The sequence below is a fragment of the Lepidochelys kempii genome, chromosome 2 (genome assembly GCF_965140285.1).
Source record: "Lepidochelys kempii isolate rLepKem1 chromosome 2, rLepKem1.hap1, whole genome shotgun sequence".
In the NCBI taxonomy this organism is placed as follows: domain Eukaryota; kingdom Metazoa; phylum Chordata; order Testudines; family Cheloniidae; genus Lepidochelys; species Lepidochelys kempii.
The window spans coordinates 90423720-90438690 of record NC_136381.1 but is presented as its reverse complement, the minus strand read 5'-3'; the positions used below and the strand labels follow the sequence as shown (position 1 = coordinate 90438690).

General features: G+C 41.2%; 1 protein-coding gene across 1 annotated transcript in view; it reads left to right on the top strand.

The window, feature by feature from the left end:
• Positions 1–308: 308 nt before the first annotated feature.
• PIEZO2 (piezo type mechanosensitive ion channel component 2) overlaps positions 309–14971 on the top strand; it is a 454182-nt gene continuing 439519 nt past the window's right edge. The window contains exon 1 of the mRNA XM_073331610.2: positions 309–638. Coding sequence (XP_073187711.2) covers positions 575–638 — 64 coding nt within the window. The 5' untranslated portion in view covers positions 309–574. The remainder of the gene's footprint in view (positions 639–14971) is intronic.

Genomic DNA, 14971 nt, shown 5'->3' with positions numbered 1-14971 from the left:
AAGGATGCAAAATGCCAGCAACCTAGCAGCTTGGGATGATTTTGCTCAGTGTACGACAAGCTGGGTCCTACGGGTCAGAAGCTGGAAGAAAGTGGCTGGAGTCCTTAGTGTGTCTGGGAATCTGTGAATTGTGACTCACATCGCTCCTCGGATATATAAACAGAGAGCGAGCGAGCGAGCGAGCGAGCGAGAGCAAAGCCTTTGGTATATAACAGAACCGATCGAGTGCGATTTAATTTTAAAATGCTGGTTCTCCTTTCTTGATGTGGAGCACAACAAAATGGTTCTCCAGTAAGAAGAAGAAAAAAAGGCTTCTCTAAGAAACCGTGCGTCTTGCAACTGAAGTCACCAGAAATCCAGCTGCTTCGGTATTTAATGGGCTCTTCCAAAGGTGTTAAGGGACTTGTGAGAAATCTGCAGCAGGTCGAGAAAATCCGGTGAAAGACCATGCTAAACTGCATTAGCGCTGTGCAAGGGTGGACCTAAAAGTTATGAAGTGGTACCTGTCGTAACAGCAAGCAAATATTGTTCTCATTTCTTGAATCAAGACTCGAACTAGTCAGATCTCCAAGCAATGGCAACAGAAGTGGTGTGTGGATTGATCTTCAGATTGCTACTTCCAATATGTCTAGTAGCTGGTACGTGAATTTTGCTTTGAGTGTGTGTGGCGGGAGGAGAGGGCGTTAATTTTAAATTATTGTTCTTATCTGCAGCTACTCCAAAGGTATCCATATCATTGTAAAACTGCTTTACTTTTCTGAACGCCTTACCTTTAAAATGAAATCGTGTTTCTTTGGCAATCGTTGTTCTAGAAATGCAGCCATCGGTGTATTACCTCCTCTTTTTTCTTAAGATGCTCTGTGCATGGGCTTCAGAAATCCCCTCTGCGTTTTTCTGTATGCTTTTGATTCTGGAATTACTTTTTCCCCACAAACTTTCATGTCTGCAGCTCATTGACACCTAATTTACATTTTTCTACTGGACAGGCTAGAGGCAGTTTACAACTAATTCAAGATACCCCACGTGTATTTGATTTCATGCAATATGCGAGGATAATAATCGTGGCTGTATCACTGGCACTGAACTGGTCAAGTGAAATACTGTACAGTACTCTGCGATTTGCACAGCTCTTTACATAACCTTGTATCATTTTACTCGAAAATTCTAGTGTATAAAAATCTGTACTTTCCTTCCCCATCCCAACAGACGCTGCAAAAATATTAATAAGATATTTTCTCGTTCTAGGCATTTTATATTTTCCTTTTTGTTGAATTCAGTATCCTTTGAAAAAGTAAATTATTTTTAGATTTAAAATAACAGGAATTGATGTTTGAGATAGAGGTAGATGACTAATTTGTTTAATGGGTTCTGAGAAAATTTAATTATTAAATCATTTTACTAACAGGCAGCTACCTAAAAATGAATTATTTTGGGATTTAGAAGTGTAATGAACAGCTATTGGTGGATGGGTTAGTGTCCTCCTCTTAATCTGCAAATAAAACTTTGAATAAACTCACGATTACGGTTTAGATAGAACTGAAAAAGCTAACCTCAATCTACCAAAAAAGAAAGAGATTTAAGATGATAAACCAAGCACGAGTTAATGAATGAGACAAATCTCGGAAATGGTGTTTTGATTGAGCCTTGATTAATTAATTTACCATCAATTGCCTAAATGTATGCGACAGATTTTATTTAAACTACAAAAATATAGTGGGACTGAAACGTCACCAGGATTTTCGTGGTATTCATACCAAAAATGCACTTCAGTATTACCAATGGTCTCTTTAATATTTTACTGTATTTTGCCCACGGCAAATAGATATGTGTATAGGCTGGGGTAAATCCATTTAAGGTATGAGTAGACCACGTTTCAAAGGTAATGTGACATTCTGCACAGCCCGGAGCTCTGCAGTTACACATCCAGTTTAGGCACTGCGCCGCGTTTTGAAGAATTATGTCCAACAGCAGGACGTGAACAGCTTGTTCTCTAAAGTTCACTGTGGATCTGACAGGCAGTCGCTTGTTTTACCTTTTTGCCAGCTGTGCGATCATAAGGCATGGGCACATCGGACTAGGGCACTAGGAGGAGGACTTTAATGTCCTGCTTCAAAAATACTTAGGATTCAGGTGCGGGGAAACGGAGAAGTTTTGCGGAGGACTGTAACTCCGGACTGCCGCACGGGATCTGTTAAAACACCTCCGCATAACTGAGGAGGGGGGTAAATCGTTGCAAATTCATAGCGCGGCGAGATGCCGCAGCAGTCAGACCGCTTTCTGCTTTCCGAAGCGCATCGACTGTGTTTTCAAAGGGGGGCGGAGGGACAGGAGACGGACCGTTAGAAAGAGACAATTACCCACCCCAGGCAAACCTCCAGCACCCCTACAGGGCAGCTCCCGTTTACAGCCTCTGACCGTGTCCAAATACAACCACGCCCTGGACGATCCAGGGCAGGAGGTGCGCGAGAGAGCTCCCCACGACCCGGTGGAGAAGAGGCGCGCCTGTAGGCACACGCCCCCCCGCCCCAGCTTTAGCGGCGCAGAAGAAAGCTCCGCGCAGCTTCCCTGCCTGCAGCAGGCGCGAGCTGCGCGGGCGAGGGAGGCTCCCGGGGGTTCGCTGCTGCCGCCCAAGGAGCGCGCGCGGCGGCAGCGTTTGCGCGGGACTCAGTTGGATCTCGACGAGCTCCCGCTTTGGGTCCCAGTGGCGGGGGAGGGGGGTCCCCAGTGCCCGCAGCTGCCAACGCCCCCGCCTCGCCTCCAGCTGAGTCTCCCTCGGGACTAAGGGGCTGATCTCTCGGTGCCTCCCAGGAGGTTATAACCCTCCGAGGTTAACGGGCTAACCAGTCCCCCGGCATTGCAATTAACACCCCTCTCAGCTGGGTAGCAATGGCTTTGCTGGGAGTCAGCCCCTTGTTCCACCCCCAGCGGCTCGGGGTTGCAGAGAAACCTGCCGTAGGGCAGCAGCTTTGCCCAGCCAGCACGACGGCCCCCTCCTCCCCCCTTTTCGTTTCCTGTTGCAGTCAGTGATGGGCCCCGCACGTGGGAGGGGCCTGTGCTCCTACAGGGAGCAGAGAGTCTGGGCGGGGGGGAAGGGACCATGCAGGAGGCTGAGCCGAGCAGGTGCAGCCCCAGGGTCCCTGCCGCCGCCCCCCCCCCCCCCCAGACTTCGTGAATCCCGGTGATGTTGAACTCCTCAGACTTTCCCGCTAATTGTTCTGGTTGCTCAGCGGAGCCGCTCCCACGTATTGGGCCAGCAACTGTTCAAAGAGCGAGATGAGATTCTCAAGGTTAGTGGATGGGTTCCAGCGCCTGATCCTCCCGAAGCCTCCCCCACCAAACACTCAGGCAGCTTTCCCCACCTTTTGTCAACGGGGGGGGGGGGGGGGAGTGGGGAGGTCGCACAGAGCTACCTGCTGTTGGGAGCTGGTTTTATTATTTTATTTTATATCTAGGAAATGTGGTCTTAAATGCACCTGAAGCAAAGCACTCCTCTTCAGAAGAAGAAGGGATCCTGCTACCATGCCCCTCCTCTGACTAATGGTGAAGGTTTCAAATTCTCCCACAAAGTGCACTATTTCTGCTCCTCACCACAGTATCAGCTAGATCACCACAATTGTGCTTCGTCTGATCTATGAGTGAGGGGAGCCCTAGGCCTCCAATTCCCTTGGTGCTAACCCCCCACTCCCCCCACAGGGCCTGGGTCTCCACTGCCTCCCACCTAGTGCTGTCCTTCATGCCTGTGAAAAGTGAGTGTAAGATGTAGTCAAACTGGTTTTAGGTTTCAGAGTGGTAGCCGTGTTCGTCTGTATCACAAAAACAACGAGGCATCCTTGTGGCATCTTAGAGACTATATGTTAGTTTCTCAAGTGCCACAAGGACTCCTTGTTGTTCAAACTGGTTTTGACATTCACTTCCCTTTGCACAGGTATACATGTCCACATGTGGCACAAGGCACTGGAAAATCAGCCATGTAATCTTCTGTTTCAGTGTTCACAGAGGGCCTTAGCTGCTCAAGGGCCAACCCTGTCTTTGAGATCTTCATGTTTAGTCAAGACGGCCTCAAAGACCTCAGTGAAGTGTGAACACATTTCCCTTACTTCTATATATTCGCTGTAGATAATGTTAGAAATGTGTATGTACACATACATCAGAGTGATATGACAGTCTTTGGAGAATATTGTGAAGACAGAATGGTGGCCGCACTTATGTGTGCTATATACAAGTGATCCTTGGAGTGCAAAAGAAGAACTAGCAGAAAAGTTATACTGCAAGTTTGGGGGAGAGGAATAAACTGATATAATAATGGAAACTTCATATATGCACAGAGCAGCCATTCCGACACAGTAACATTAACCCTCGCATTGAAATGATGACATTCTGTTGGTCTGGTTTTGCTACCCTCTTTGCATCATGTGTTCTGAATAGATTTGTCTCAGAATCATTTTGCCATCATAATTTTTGGTAACTTGTAATGAAAACGTGCCTTACTATTGTAGCAGTATCTCAACAGATGTGAATTGACATTGTCATGAGAAGTTCTAATAGTTATATATCTCATTCAGCTACAAGGGAAAAATGTCCAAATAAAAATGTAAGGCATGATTTTTGGATTTCAGGTAGTGGAAAGTTTTTTAGATCCCAGTTTTTGGATCCAGTGATCTTGCTCAGTTGGAGATGAGGAAGTACATTAAATAGGATATTAGCTTGGTGCCTTAAAACAGACTTTTTAACCCACACATCTGGAGTTGAAGGGCGAGTGTGCTGTGACTCATTGTGCCTCCTAGCCCAATCTAAGCAGTACTTGTACAGTTATACAAAAAGGAGGAAAATAGTTTGTTCTCTTAATCAATATTTAACTGTTGCATGGTTAGATAAGCTGGATTTATTGATTTTTCATAATAGAGTAGTGTGAAACTTGCTTATCTGATTACATGTATTGCTGTCAAAAATATAATCTAAATAGATTGAGGAAATAACATAACAGATGCACCAAATTGTTAGTGGTTATATATTTAAAACATTTGCATAATAAGTTGAAAAATTAGTGTTATCTAACTTTACTTTTTTTAAAACGTATATACACTGCTGCAATGTTTGAGTGTCTCCCATGTATTAAATAGTATTATGTATTAGTGTAATTAATATTTTGGGGGCAAGGACAGCAATGCCAAAACCAGTGTGTTGCACCGTGCACATAAGTCCAAATATTTTCAGGGGAAAAGAATAACTTGTGTTTTTCTTGTTGTTGTGTTTGTTTGTTTTCTAAAGAGTTGGTGATTTGTATATAGTAGTATTTATTTCATTTGTTTGTCTTAGATACATATTAGATACAAAATTCTCATTAAAGACAAGAATCTCAAAGATGAAAATGAAAGATTTTTGGATGGTGAAACCTCTGATGCAGCCATATCTGTGTGTCACTACTAATTTGCCATAATATGCCTTTGGCCTGTGAAGTGTTGCAACACTTCTGTATAGTATGGCAGATTTGGATACAAGGTAACTCATTGTAACCCCAAAGATTTCAAACTTTCCTCAGAGTTAAGTGCAATATTCTATAGTAAGAGACTGTTCATATGATATTTTATTGTATAATGTTACTAGTGTTTAAAATAATCAGGAAAAGGAAAATGAGAACCCATGGCATCGGCACTGAAAATGCATAATTGTTTAATTCTGCCAACTATCTTGGAATCAGCATAAAATGGTTATTTTATATTGCAAGTTAATTTGTTATATACAGAATGTTGTTTCTCTCTCTCTCTCCCTCTCTCTCTGCAGTAAGACCTCAGAATTTTTAAGAGGCTAATTATGAAATTAACCTTGTGCTAATTAATTTGTCTAAAACATCTCAGTCTAAAAACCACAAAATTGAAAGTGATGTAAACCACAGTTTTCTCTGTTTTGCTTCCAATTGCTTTACTTTGCGCACACTTAATTAGTTTTGTAGAAAATAAAATAATCTGGTTTCCAGTGGGATGCTGAAGGAACCTACCTAGAGAAATCAGCTTTCTTTGGTTTTAGCTAATTCTGTGGGATTAGGTGTGTGCCCTTGCTCGCTCACACACGTGCGCTCACTCTCTTGCTAAAATAATACGTTAGATGTGGCTGAATCATTTTGGATAAATTATAATTCTACACTTTTGGGTTCTGGTCAGGATGAAAAGTGTAAGTCTCTGAAAAGCTGCTAAAATGTCAGTTTTTGTGATATTATTGGTGTGACCAAAAGCAAGAATGTCTGTAAATCATTCTGTCAGGTCTTGTAGACCCAAGAGGGTCAGATTTTTTCAGTTAGGCATTACTGGTTGTTTATCCAAACCAAACCTCTTAACTTTGGGAGTTTCCCCTCTAATTAACATAAATTATGTTCCATAATTTTGTTACAATTCTCATTCTACATTCAAATAATCATGGAGACTCATTATAATGATTTTTTGAAGATTATTTATTTTTTCAGTATGTGAAGATAACATTGTGGGTAACCATGTCAAAAGTGCTTAAATCCTCTTTTCAGAATTGACTTAGGAACATGGACAATGGGATATCTCACCTCTGAAAATGGGACTTAAATTCCTAAATCACCTAGGCAGTCTTGGAAATTTTATCCTATAGCTTCATTTTGCTTTGATGACAACGGAACCACATAGAACAAGTTGCTATTGAGTTATTCATATTGTTCCTGTAGTTGCTAAAATGATTTAATAGTCTGTGTTAACAAGTGTTTCAGAATACAACGATCCCTTATGAGACCATCTGTTTATTACTCCTTGGGTTACCCTAAAAGAAATATGGAGAAAGTCTAGAAAATTTTGATATGATTGAGGCAAGTCAATGGACCATGTCATGCCATTAATTTATATACAGTACTTCCCACTACTTTGAATGAGAATAGCTGTTGAAAATTGGATTGTACGGTATGTTGTGCTTTGAAGATAAAATTATATAAATGCAAACCTGTGAAGGTAATGTTAAAAAGTCAAGATGATTGCAAAACAGTTCTTACGCATTACTGTTCATAGCATCATAGTTATGATATTAAGATGATGTCAGTGATGACATGCTGTGAAGATAACAACAAAATATTTCAAAGCTACAGTGAACTTTAAATTGTGAAAATGATAGCACTGCTAGTTATTCCATAGTCACCTTGGTAAAGAAAAATCCAGATATTAAGAAAAGAACTATTCATTTTATTGCCATTACAGTGACACATAATAGCAATAAAATCATTTTTGATGTACCAAGGAAGGGCAGGGAAGATTCATAGATACTAAGGTCAGAAGGGATCATTATGATCATCTAGTCTGACCTCCTGTACAACGCAGGCCACAAAATTTTACCCATCCACTCCTGCGAAAAACCTCTCACCTATGTCTGAGCTATTGAAGTCCTCAAATCATTGTTTAAAGACTTCAAGGGCAGGGAAGAGAGAGACATAATTGTCATTCTTTTTATTGTTGGGAGGTGCTCACATAGTCTGGTGATGGATGCCAACGTAAAAACTCAGCTTGACAGTATACACACACCTTCCACGTAACTCCTTCTTTAACATAGTCTTCTTGTAACACTTTAAAACTTACTTTTGGGTTTTTCCCAGCACACCCATAAATTGTATTAATCAGATCAACAGAAAATATTGAGGAACTTAAGTAGCATAAGAAAGATATGACACTGAGAAGCCACTTCAGCCAAACTGCATGTGAGACCCTAAAATGTATGTTTGGTTTGTTTTTGTTTTAAGCTTCAACACCGATGGGGCTAATCCTGCTTCAGTTAAATCAGTGGGAGTTTTGTCATTGATTTTAATGGGAGCAGGTTCAAGCCTTGGGTTAAGCTAGCAATGAAAATAAATATATATTTCTGTAGCCTTGCTGGGGCAATATTTCTTCAACGCTGTGAAAAGAGCAAAATTGCTTTAAATCTGCATTACTTTTATTTTAGAGTAATGAAAAGCCAAACATAAGAAAAACTAACAAAATATCCATGGAAGAGAGTATATTGTGGTGGTCGTGATATAACAGCCATCTTGAATTTGCTCACAACATTGCCTCCCAGCATGCCCTTTCAATTAAAGGTGCAGCACACACACGTGATAGAATCATTACCTCTCCCTTACAGTTACATTGCTACACACACACCACAGTTATTAATCCCTAAATATTTAATAAATTCTACCCAACTTCCATCTCATTTAGAAGATTAAAATAGGCCAAGTAGATCCTGTCAATCACTTGACAAGATTTATGAAAAACTTGGAATTTCCAAGCAAGTTGAATTGCTCAATGAATGAGATTAAACTGGGAATGAAATCAGTGGGAAAGCTAAAAACAGTTAATGATGATCTGGGTACAAGGCAGTTCTGTTGTTCTCTTTTCTCTGTTCACATTTGTCGAAGATTGAATTTGGCTTGTTATTTTGCACAGTGTATGCCAATGCAAATAAAAATGGGGTTGAGGACAACCTGCCTAGTGACCTTCTGAATTGAATGGAACTATAAAAATCCATTTGTTTATTAATACTTGAGCTCTCAGACATAAATACATTGGTCAGACCCATTTAGAACCTAAACTCCCACAATAGATTGTGGGCTGTAGTTCTTTAGAGACTTCACTTTTAGTTATGATCATGTCATGCACAGGACTCTCATTCTCTGCGTTTAAATTACAAGCAGAAAATATAGACTGTATTCTGATTATCTGTGTATCAGAGCAAGCAATGCACAGCATGGCAAGGCAGAGCTTCACATATTTTGGAAACCGATAAGACACTGTTTTCTTGTGGTGGGTGGATGAAGATAATAGTACTATTAATACAGCTGTAGTTAGACCCCTTGTGCTGGGGTCCATTTCTATATACTATTGAAAATGTCTGCTATAATTCCAAATATCAGAGTCCCACAAAAAAAATTGTAAGTTAACAGCTGGTGGATATAGTTCAACAGTCTCTGAACTACTACAGCACTAAAATCATCATTTCATAGGGCAGCCAGGCTGGGTCATTTGTTGGAGCAGATGAATAGCAGATGCTGGCAAAAGCAGGCAAATACCCCAGAAGTGCTGGCAGTGCTAAAAAAGACTATCAGTAGAGAATATCAGTTATTTGGATCTTATCTGAGGGAGATTTCAAAGAATAACCTCCTTCCTTATGACAAATGTTGGATATTAAAACATTTTTCAGGCATAAAGTTGTGTATGTTTGAGCTCCAATTTCTCCTTTGCCTTCCTTCATGGTAACAACAGGTCTTTGTGAGGCTGAAATGCCTGGCTCTCAACCTTTCACTGAGAAGGAAGTAACCTCTGGCATACCATGCAATAGTCTAGACTAGTACTTCAGGCTAGATTCATAGGGGCAAAGCTCCCAACGTTTCACATGGGTAAAGCAGGATGCTGTGCCACTCAGGTTTGGCCTGTCCGCCCCTCTGTAGATGGAGACGGAGTGGTGGACAGGTCAAACCTGAGGGGTTGCAACCTAGTGTATGAGGTTGCAGAGCGAAATGCCACTTAGTTTGGGGGCACACTTAAATGTGGAGCCTAGGGGCAAACTGCCCCTTCTGCCCTCGCTCTGGGTGGCCCCAAACGTGGAAAATGTTCACTTCAACTAGGACGGAGGACTCTGGGCATTAAAACAGGACAGGACCATGAAACCTAGGACTGTTGGCAGGTCTGTAAGGGGCACTAACTTCCAGGTGCCCTGCTGCCTAGGGAATTCACAATCCTGAGTTAGGCACCTAGTCTCCCAAAACAACGCAGGAGGAGCGGTGTCTAGGCTCCCAATACAACCCAGGAGGAGTGGATGCACAGAAGCCAGCATGGTAAGTGGGGAGCTGCCTATGCTAGCTAATAGGGAATGCCGAGGAGAGAGGTGTGGTCTAAGTCCTGTTCTTTACAGGGACTTATGTGCATAACTTTGGGCCAGAGGGGGGCACCTCTCTTTGCCTGGGTCATCGTTGTAAATCCCTTCTTGTGGAGTTACATGTCAAAGTTACGTCAGTCTCTTCTGAAGAAAAAATTAGGGAAAATTGTTGTTGGTGCACCCGCATGCCCAGTGCTTAAAGCACTCACTGGATATAGGAGACTAGGATAAAAAAAAATCCCTCCTCTGCCTGATTCAGAGCAGAGATTTGAACTCAGGAGTCCCACCTCCCAGATGAATGTCCTAGTCACTGGTCAGTAGCCATTCTCTCTCTCTTGCTGTCTGGCTCAGTGACTTTTTAAGGATTTCATACCAAGCAGAGCAGGTTCAACAGGACAGATTGAGAGAGAGACCCACCCAAGAATTTCTTATAGCCCAGTGGTAGGTGGGGGAGCTGCATTCAAGTTTCTGCTCTGAATTGGGTAGTGGAGGGATTTGAACTCCAGATTCCCCTGTCCTGGGTATGTGTCCTAAACACCAGGCCACTGGGCATAAGGGCATGGGTACCACCACTCTGTCTTCTGTGCAGGGTAGGTGTACTCTGACAGCTCCTATAGGGTTGGGCCTCGCTGTGGAGAAAGACGAAGGGAACGGCTAGCTTGTGAGTCCTGCTGGGGTTTAACCACTGAGCAGCTTGGTACTGTCAGGACTTAGGCAGCTTTGCACATGCCCATCAACAGAAATGTAGGTGCCTAGGGGACTCAATGCCAATGCCACCTAAATGTTGGACTTAGGGCTAAATTCACAAGGGGGACTTAGGCACCTAATTGCCCCTTTAGATGTTTAAGTACTGTACTTAGTTGTTTGTTGTGCTTGTTCTGTGGATAATCATATTTGTACAACGAAGGATGACATTAAAAAGCCTTAACTAAAGGAAAAGGTTATCTATGGTATGTATGTGGTTTATGTGATTAAACCCATGATTTTAGGCATTTCTGTAAATATGATTTGCTAAACCACTAAACACTAAAATGTGTTTCTCCTTTGGTGCTACAGCAGACATGTCAATATTTATAACATAACCCACACCCAACTTATCCTCTGTTGCCAAATTATCCAGTTTTCTATAGCACTGACTTTTCCAATATTCATAATACTTCATGCTATGATTATGCTTGGCAGGATTCAATTTTTATTTATTTTTACAATTTCAATGGATATCATCAATGTTTATTTTTAAGTCCCCCCCCCCAATTTTTATCTATTTACATTTTCACAGTTGTGGGAAAATATGGGGGGCTCAAATTGGGGGTGTCAGACAATAATTATTTAATTACAGTAAATATTTAGATTCAAAAAGTTAAAGCTATAACGGTTAAAACACAAATTGTCAATATTACATGGCAATATACACAAAGTAAACATGCTTAAATCAAAATGAGTTCTGAGGCAGCATTTTTCTTACTTTGCGGGTTTGTAAGTTTTGGTTATTATTGATGGAACTATTTTTTGTTGGTTTGTATGTATGATGAAATTGGCATTTACTGATTAAAAATCTAATCCTTCCAAGCCTAGCTATGATTTTTTCAGATCTCAAAAGCTAAGCAGGGTCAAACCTGGGCAGTACTTGGAGAAAGCCCAGGTGCTGCTGGCAGTAGTGCTGGTAACACAGAAAGTATCACTCTGATTTTTGAGTCAGCATTGAACTTGCCTCATTCTGGTGCTAAGGGCACCAGGTGGTGGGGATTGGTCTTTCTTTCATATGAATCAGGTTATGATTTTGAGCATTCAAAAATCAGAAAATGAAAAAGCTGAATTATGTTAAGCTGCCATCTTGCACAAATGTAGTAGTTTCTATTTTTGATTTTATTAAATGTCTCTTAATACATTATTGTTAAACACATTTAGGATGTGCAGTGTGGCTGAATTAATTGTCCTTTTTTTTTGAGAATTTTGCCTGTTTGTTTCCTTTCTTGAGTAGTGCAAAAACCATAACCTTAATGTTGCATTACGGTTACTATTTTATTTTGAGTATTAAATCCTTTTTTGATTTTGTGCTAAGATATATGCCTTAATAATATCCTGTGGCAGTGAATTCCACAGCTTAACTCTACTTTGTATTAAAAAGGGAGTACTTCTTAATCGATTTCAAATTTGTTGCCTCAGTAAATAATCTGTTGGATGAGAAGTAATATATAATCATTTAGATCAACAAAAATGTAATGTTTGCTTTACTCTAAAATGTTGAAATAACATTTGCAGGGAACAAAAGCAACCATTAAGATTGACAGTAGAAATTAACAGCTATAAATTTTCGATCTGCTTGTCTGAGGAGCAAGGGATGAGATGTTACACTTTTAATTTGCTTTTTAACCAGACCCTTGTAGTATACATGCAGTGTTCGGTTCAAGAGATTAGAGAGAAGCACAGTATGGCATTTCATCTTTTAATTCATTCAGATAGCTTCAGTTTGGAAGTTCTGTTGTAAATAAAATGAAAATAAAAGGTGTGTGTGTGAGAGAGAGAGAGAGAGATCGGTCTTTTTCTTTTAATTATAAAACACAAGATTGCAGACATTACGAATTATTTCTGCTCTTTGCAAGACCTGTGTTACATCTAGCCTGACAGAGTAATAACTATTTTTTAAAATTGTGGGTCAGATCCTGGCCCTCACTTCAAAAGTGTTGCATGAGATTATACATTAAAATATGTAGTTTTTAAAGAGGAAACTACTATGGATTTGGTCTAAATATACACCTTGGTTTGTGCATCTCTTCCTGGGTGTAGTCAAAAGATGCTAAGCAGTTTTCCCAATGGTACTATCTCCACCCTAGCCAAGCCTATATTAACAGCAAAATTGCTGTTACCCCAGCTCCAAGTGTGTACCTCACCCACATATTAAGAAGACGTTGGGTAAGTGTATACTTAGATCAACTTCCCCAGACTAACTCCTTTCAATAGCTGTTGTATATTCAAGAATTTCAGAGTACACATTTGGATATCTTTAAAGTCCTGTTTAGCTTTTGTTAAATGCAGAAGAGATTGCAAAGAGTGAGATGAATAGCAGTGAAAACGGTTAAAGAACCAATATACTTTCCTGGTAGTTCAGAACCACCTTTATTTCCAGATTGATTAATGAAATGGAAGTGCAGACTACAACAATGATTATACCAATCTGTAGTCTGTTCCTGTGTATCTCCAGCAAATGTCCTCAGCAGCTTACTTGGATTTCATTTTAACTCATGTATTTGCAAACTCAGTAACCCTTTTGATATAAATTAATGCAGTATGCAGAGCCAGCACTAGGTATAAGCAGACTAAGCAATTGCTTTGGGCCCCAAACAGCTCAAGGGCGCCACCTATTTGCTTTTTATTATGTGGGGTGTGTGTGTGTGTGTGTGGGGGGGTATTCCTGCTTTGCGGGGCCCCCAGTGGGTTAGCTCTGGCACCAGGCAAAACACATGTTTAATTACTGTTCCCACATTTAACAACATGATGTCGTTCTCCTTGTCCACGTGTATGGCCTTTATGCACTCTGTTAGTGGTAAAGCTTGCTATACACTGAGAATAGGATGGCCTGTAACCCAATGGGAAGTGAGGGGATTGCTATTTTGTATCACAAGATTGTCACAGAAATTGAGCGCAGCCTCTAAAAACTCAATATACATTGGCTTAATGAGTTGCAGAGGGTAATGGTGATGGATTATGGGTTTACATCAGCTCAGCTCAAGTTGTCCTTTTGTTAGACCACTTTTTTGGGAGATGTTTCTGATCAATATATGTGGGTGCAATGTATCTGATGTGCAATTTTGTCATTATATTTCAATGGTTTAAGGACTTGCCTACTGTTCACTCAGCACTTATAGTTGAGCATAATTACATGTTCCACACTGATTTGTAGTTTTTCCAGATAGCAACTGTGACAGGGTCGGGCCAGATGGCTATAGGAGAGTAATAGAAGGCAGATATATTAGCCCCAGGCTAAGTAGGTCCCTTTTCCCGGGGTAAGGTAACAGGGAAGGTTCCAGAACAATCAGGAACCTTCTGAAGACAATTAAGACAGGCTGATTAGAACACCTGCAGCCAATCAAGAAGCTGCTAGAATCAATTAAGGCAGGCTACTCAGGGCACATGGGTTTTAAAAAGGAGCTCACTTCAGTTTCTGGTGTGCGTGTGAGGAGCTGGGAGCAAGAGGCACTAGGAGCTGAGAGTGAGAACGCGGACTGTTGGAGGACTGAGGTGTACAAGCATTACCAGACACTGGAGGAAGGTCCTATGGTGAGGATAAAGAAGGTGTTGGGAGGAGGCCATGGGGAAGTAGCCCAGGGAGTTGTAGCTGTCGCACAGCTGTTCCAGGAGGCACTCTAGACAGCGGCATTCCATGGGGCCCTGGGCTGAAACCCGGAGTAGAGGGCAGGCCCGGTTTCCCCCAAATCCTCCCAACTCCTGGTCAGACACAGGAGGAGTCGACCTGGACTGTGAATTCAGAAAAACAGCCAAGCTGAGGGCTGCCGTGAAGCTCCAAGGCGAGCAAATCTGCCAATAAATGCAAGACCCACCAAGGTAGAGCAGGAACTTTGTCACACAACATGTGACACAGCTTTAAACCTATTCCATCCACTTTCCCAGATACCACATCTCTTTTCTGAGATATGTGTATTGCAGTGCATCTTTTGGAATACATTTTTAGCTGGAGCATAGAATTCTAGTAGCTCGGGTCTAAGCATCTGCATGACACATACAGAATATTTACTTTGAAGAAATTCTGTAGTTCTGGTCTAACCACTGTTCTAAGTTTAGATTTATAAAAGTATATTTGTACCTATAGTATTAGCCAGAGATATTCATGTGATACTTTGAATCACAGTTGTGTACACATGAACACCTGAAAAATTGTTGCACCCTCCATGGCATGTGCATTACCAATCAAAGCAGCTGCATGATCTTATTGCTATTCTCCTCCTCCTTTCCCTCTTCTCCCAAAGTTTAACACTTGTCAAACTACTGCTTAACTTAGAAGACAAAGGTCTTTGGGGCAGGGCCCATGTCTCTTATTTGTTAGTTAAATGCTAGCCATACATATTTACTGTATTGTGCTGTGTAAATAATAAATAACATT